Source organism: Carcharhinus amblyrhynchos, unplaced genomic scaffold (genome assembly GCF_965287045.1).
Source record: "Carcharhinus amblyrhynchos unplaced genomic scaffold, sCarAmb.v2.hapA scaffold_669, whole genome shotgun sequence".
NCBI lineage: Eukaryota > Metazoa > Chordata > Chondrichthyes > Carcharhiniformes > Carcharhinidae > Carcharhinus > Carcharhinus amblyrhynchos.
In genome coordinates this window covers 28583-35000 of record NW_027650409.1, presented here as the reverse complement: position 1 = coordinate 35000, position 6418 = coordinate 28583, and the positions used below count along the sequence as shown (strand labels likewise).

At 56.1% G+C, this 6418-nt stretch overlaps 1 protein-coding gene across 1 annotated transcript in view; it reads left to right on the top strand.

Annotated features, from left to right (window-relative positions):
• Positions 1-4288, top strand: part of LOC145339783 (carbonic anhydrase-like) — an 8099-nt gene extending 3811 nt beyond the window's left edge. The window contains exons 4-6 of the mRNA XM_080184310.1: positions 380-446; positions 2676-2830; positions 4022-4288. Coding sequence (XP_080040436.1) covers positions 380-446; positions 2676-2830; positions 4022-4117 — 318 coding nt within the window. The 3' untranslated portion in view covers positions 4118-4288. The remainder of the gene's footprint in view (positions 1-379; positions 447-2675; positions 2831-4021) is intronic.
• Positions 4289-6418: the final 2130 nt, after the last annotated feature.

The following is a 6418-nucleotide window of genomic DNA, read 5'->3' as shown; positions in this document are numbered from 1 at the left end:
CTGACGGAGTGACTCCCTCTTTAAACAGAGTCCCTGACTGAGAGACTCCCTCTTTAACCAGAGTCCCTGACGGAGAGACTCCCTCTTTATACAGAGTCCCTGACGGAGAGACTCCCTCTTTAAACAGAGTCCCTGACGGAGAGACTCCCCCTTTAACCAGAGTCCCTGACGGAGAGACTCCCCCTTTAAACAGAGTCCCTGACAGAGAGACTCCCCCTTTAAACAGAGTCCCTGACGGAGAGACTCCCTCTTTAAACAGAGTCCCTGACGGAGAGACTCCCCCTTTAAACAGAGTCCCTGACGGAGAGACTCATCCTTTAAACAGTGAAGGTTGAAAGATGTAAAGTATCACATTCCTCTCGTGTGTATCCTCTGACAGGTCACATCCAGAGTCAACACTGCCCTTGAGCCGATTGTGAAGATGCTTCCCCATGTGGGCTATAAGGGTAAGGTGAAAATATCAGACTGGAATCTATGGAATGGAGGAGAAAGTAAATCAAATAGAAAACATTCCGCTCTTCACCTCAATCCCGCCCTCTCCCCGTCTCCCTCGATCCCATCCTCTCCCCGTCTCCCTCGATCCCATCCTCTCCCCGTCTCCCTCAATCCCGCCCTCTCCCCGTCACCCTCAATCCCATCCTCTCCCCGTCTCCCTCGGTCCCTCCCTCTCCCCGTCTCCCTCGGTCCCGCCCTCTCCCCGTCTCCCTCGGTCCCGCCCTCTCCCCGTCTCCCTCGGTCCCTCCCTCTCCCCGTCTCCCTCGATCCCACCCTCTCCCCGTCTCCCTCGATCCCTCCCTCTCCCCGTCTCCCTCGATCCCTCCCTCTCCCCGTCTCCCTCGATCCCGCCCTCTCCCCGTCTCCCTCGGTCCCGCCCTCTCCCCGTCTCCCTCGATCCCTCCCTCTCCCCGTCTCCCTCGATCCCATCCTCTCCCCGTCTCCCTCGATCCCGCCCTCTCCCCGTCACCCTCAATCCCATCCTCTCCCCGTCTCCCTCGGTCCCTCCCTCTCCCCGTCTCCCTCAATCCCGCCCTCTCCCCGTCTCCCTCGGTCCCTCCCTCTCCCCGTCTCCCTCGGTCCCGCCCTCTCCCCGTCTCCCTCGGTCCCTCCCTCTCCCCGTCTCCCTCGATCCCGCCCTCTCCCCGTCTCCCTCGATCCCTCCCTCTCCCCGTCTCCCTCGGTCCCGCCCTCTCCCCGTCTCCCTCGATCCCGCCCTCTCCCCGTCTCCCTCGATCCCTCCCTCTCCCCGTCTCCCTCGATCCCTCCCTCTCCCCGTCTCCCTCAATCCCGCCCTCTCCCCGTCTCCCTCGGTCCCGCCCTCTCCCCGTCTCCCTCAATCCCGCCCTCTCCCCGTCTCCCTCGGTCCCGCCCTCTCCCCGTCTCCCTCGATCCCGCCCTCTCCCCGTCTCCCTCGGTCCCGCCCTCTCCCCGTCTCCCTCGGTCCCGCCCTCTCCCCGTCTCCCTCGATCCCTCCCTCTCCCCGTCTCCCTCGATCCCTCCCTCTCCCCGTCTCCCTCGATCCCGCCCTCTCCCCGTCTCCCTCGATCCCGCCCTCTCCCCGTCTCCCTCGATCCCTCCCTCTCCCCGTCTCCCTCGATCCCTCCCTCTCCCCGTCTCCCTCAATCCCGCCCTCTCCCCGTCTCCCTCGGTCCCGCCCTCTCCCCGTCTCCCTCGGTCCCGCCCTCTCCCCGTCTCCCTCGATCCCGCCCTCTCCCCGTCTCCCTCGATCCCGCCCTCTCCCCGTCTCCCTCGATCCCTCCCTCTCCCCGTCTCCCTCGGTCCCTCCCTCTCCCCGTCTCCCTCGATCCCTCCCTCTCCCCGTCTCCCTCGATCCCTCCCTCTCCCCGTCTCCCTCGATCCCGCCCTCTCCCCGTCTCCCTCGATCCCGCCCTCTCCCCGTCTCCCTCGGTCCCTCCCTCTCCCCGTCTCCCTCGTTCCCGCCCTCTCCCCGTCTCCCTCGATCCCGCCCTCTCCCCGTCTCCCTCGATCCAGTCCTCTCCCCGTCTCCCTCAATCCCGCCCTCTCCCCGTCTCCCTCAATCCCGCCCTCTCCCCGTCTCCCTCGATCCCTCCCTCTCCCTGTCTCCCTCGATCCAGTCCTCTCCCCGTCTACCTCGATCCCTCCCTCTCCCCGTCTCCCTCAAACCCATCCTCTCCCCGTCTCCCTCGATCCCTCCCTCTCCCGTCACCCTCGATCCCTCCCTCTCCCCGTCACCCTCAATCCCATCCTCTCCCTGTCTCCCTCAATCCCGCCCTCTCCCCGTCTCCCTTGGTCCCGCCCTCTCCCCGTCTCCCTCGATCCCTCCCTCTCCCCGTCTCCCTCGATCCCTCCCTCTCCCCGTCTCCCTCGATCCAGTCCTCTCCCCGTCTCCCTCGATCCAGCCCTCTCCCGTCTCCCTCAATCCTTCCCTCTCCCAGTATCCCTCAATCCCGCCCTCTCCCAGTATCCCTCAATCTCACCCTCTCCCATCTACCTCAATCTCACCTTGTCCTTGTATCCCTCATTCCTTCCCTCTCCCAGTATCCCTCAATCTCACCCTCTCCCATCTACCTCAATCCCACCTTGTCCTTGTATCCCTCATTCCTTCCATCTCCCAGTATCCCTCAATCCCACCCTCTTCCCGTATACTATGATTTGCACACAAGCTAACGTTCTTCTCTTTCTGTCTCTCTGTCCAGGTAAAGCACGGACTCTGTCCTTGAACCTGGATAAGATCATTCCCTGGAAACTAACTCCCTTTTACCGATATAAAGGATCCCTCACCACTCCACCCTGTACGGAGAACGTGATCTGGACCGTGCTTGAGCGTCCAATGTCAATGAGTATCTCCCAGGTACATTTCCATTGGCGATGCCTTCCTGACACGGAGCAGGAAGGGAGATTGAATGTGATGGGGTTATGCCAATGTTAATGATTGCAGGATTATTCATTCCTGGGACACGGGGGTCACTGGCTGGGTCAGTATTTATTGCCCATCCCCAGTTGCCCCTTGGAGGGTAGTTGAGAGTCACCCACGTTGCTGTGTCTCTGGAGTCCCATGTAGGCCAGACCGGGGTAAGGACGGCAGATTTCCTTCCCTAAAGGGAACCAGATGGGTTTTTCCCACAATGGGTCATCAGTAGATTCTTAATCCCAGATATTTTTTATTGAATTCAAATTCCACCGTCTGCCGTGGTGGGATTCGAACCCGGGTCCCCCAGAACATTAGCTGAGTTTCTGGATTAATAATCCAGGGATAATACCACAAGGCCATCGCCACTGTGTAGGAGGATCAGTGAGGGAGTACTCAGCACTCCATCAGCACTGACCCTCTGACAGTGCGGCGCTCCCTCAGCACTGACCCTCTGACAGTGCGGCACTCCCTCAGCACTGACCCTCTGACAGTGCGGCACTCCCTCAGCACTGACCCTCTGACAGTGCGGCACTCCATCAGCACTGACCCTCTGACAGTGCGACACCCCCTCAGCACTGACCCTCTGACAGTGCAGCACTCCCTCAGCACTGACCCTCTGACAGTGCGGCGCTCCCTCAGCACTGACCCTCTGACAGTGCGGCGCTCCCTCAGCACTGACCCTCTGACAGTGCGGCGCTCCCTCAGCACTGACCCTCTGACAGTGCGGCACTCCCTCAGCACTGACCCTCTGACAGTGCGGCGCTCCCTCAGCACTGACCCTCTGACAGTGCGGCACTCCCTCAGCACTGACCCTCGGACAGTGCGGCACTCCCTCAGCACTGACCCTCGGACAGTGCGGCACTCCCTCAGCACTGACCCTCTGACAGTGCGGCGCTCCCTCAGCACTGACCCTCTGACAGTGCGGCGCTCCCTCAGCACTGACCCTCTGACAGTGCGGCACTCCCTCAGCACTGACCTTCTGACAGTGCGGCACTCCCTCAGCACTGACCCTCTGACAGTGCGGCACTCCCTCAGCACTGACCCTCTGACAGTGCGGCGCTCCCTCAGCACTGACCTTCTGACAGTGTGGGAAAGCGGCATTAATCATCTCTGTGTTTGTTTTTTTTGCAGTACAAAGTCTTTGTGAATACTTTGAGCTGGGATTCCAATCCCTATCGACCCGTGCAGCCCTTAAATGGACGGAAGGTGACCTTTTGCAATGCCTGAACTTTAACCTCTGACCTCTGCTGTGGGCCCATGCAGCAGTGGGCAATGTTGGCAATACATTGAGTGTTACATTCTGGGCTCTATTGCAGCGCAGGGAGACAGAGCCTGGGTGAATACATGGACAATACTTAACTTTGTACATTTGTACATTTTTCAGAGGACTGCAGCACCATATTGAGGAAGATTTACTATTAATAAATGTAATAAAACACTGCTGGAGCCTCAACTGAAGCCTTGTGTTCAATTCTGGGTGCCTCACTTTCGGAAGGATGGGAAGGAGTTTGATAGAGCGAGAGAAAGGTTCACGGGAGCGGTTCTGAGGGTGTCAGCGAGGAGAGAGTGGGAGATCTGGGACTGTTCTCCTTGGAAGAGGGAGGCTGGGAGAGAGATTGAATCGAGATGTTCAGAATCATGAGGGAGGTGTTTTGAATCGAGAGAATGAGGAGAAACTGGCGGGAGGTTTCAGGAGCAGAGGGACACAGATTGATAAGAATCGGTATTGGGAGATAAGGGGAATTGTTTGTTTACACAGCAGTAAGTTGTTGCGATCTGGAGCAGAGGGGGACAAATTGAAAAAAAATCAGGAGGGGGGAGATGAGGAGAATTGTTTGTTTCCACAGCAGTCAGTTGTAATCTGGAGCAGAGGGACACAGATTGAAGAGAATCGGGAAGCGGGGAGTTGAGGAGAATTGTTTGTTTACACAGCAGTAAGTTGTTGTGATCTGGAGCAGAGGAACACAGATTGAAGAGAATCAGGAAGGGGGGAGTTGAGGAGAATTGTTTGTTTACACAGCAGTGAGTTGTTGTGATCTGGAGCAGAGGAACACAGATTGAAGAGAATCAGGAAGGGGGAGTTGAGGAGAATTGTTTGTTTACACAGCAGTAAGTTGTTGTGATCTGGAGCAGAGGGGGACAAATTGTAAAAAATTGGGAAGGGGAGATGAGGAGAATTGTTTGTTTACACAGCAGTAAGTTGTTGTGATCTGGAGCAGAGGGACACAGATTGAAGAGAATCGGGAAGGCGGAAGTGAGAAGAATTGTTTGTTTACACAGCAGTGAGTTGTGATCTGGAGCAGGGAGATACAGATTGAAGAGAATCGGGAAGGAAGGGAGGTGAGGAAAATTGTTTGCTTACGCAGCAGTGATCTGGGGCAGAGGGACACAGATTGAAGAGAATCGGTGGGGCGGGGGAAGATGAGGACAATTGTTTGTTTACACAGCAGTGAGTTATTGTGATCTGGAACAGAAGGATAAAAATTGAAGAGAATCGAGATGGGGAAGATGAGGAGAATTGTTTGTTTACACAGCAGTGAGTTGTTGTGATCTGGAACAGAGGGAGACAGGTTGAAGAGAATCCGGGGGCGGGGTGGGGGTGGTGGTGGAGGAGATGAGGACAATTGTTTGTTTACACAGCAGTGAGTTGTGATCTGGAGCAGAGGGACACAGATTGAAGAGAATCGGGAGCAGGGAGATGAGAAGAATTGTTTGTTTACACAGCAGTGAGTTGTTGTGATCTGGAAGGTGCTGCCTGAAAGTTTTAAAATTTAAAGTTTATTTATTCATGTCATAAGTAGGCTTATATGAGCATTTGGAGAGGTTTAGCATGTTTATGAGCATTTGGAGAGGTTTAGCATGTTTATGAGCATTTGGAGAGGTTTAGCATGATCAGAAATAGTCAGCATGGTTTTGTCAAGGGCAGGTCATGCCTTATGAGCCTAATTGAGTTCTTCGAAAATGTGACTGAACACATTGACAAAGGAAGAGCAGTGGACGTGGTGTACATGGACTTCAGCAAGGCGTTTGATAAGGTCCCCCATGCAAGACTTCTTGAGAAGGTGAGAGGGCATGGGATCCAAGGGGCTTTGGCCTCGTGGATCCAGAACTGGCTTGCCTGAAGAAGGCAGAGAGTGGTTGTGGATGGGTCTTTTTCTGAATGGAGGTCGGTCACCAGTGGAGTGCCCCAGGGATCTGTTCTAGGACCCTTGCTGTTTGTCATTTTCATAAATGACCTAGATGAGGAAGTGCAGGGATGGGTTAGTAAGTTCGCCGATGACACGAAGGTCGGTGGTGTTGTGGATGGCCTGGAAGGATGTCAGAAGTTGCAGCAGGACATAAATAGGATGCAAGACTGGGCGGAGAAGTGGCAGATGGACTTCAACGCGGATAAATGTGTAGTCGTCCATTTTGACAGGACCAATGGGATGAACGAGTACACTATCAAGGGCAGGAGTCTTAGCAGTGTTGAAGAGCAGAAGGATCTTGGGGTCCGGGTCCATAGGACTCTTAAATCGGCCTCGCAGG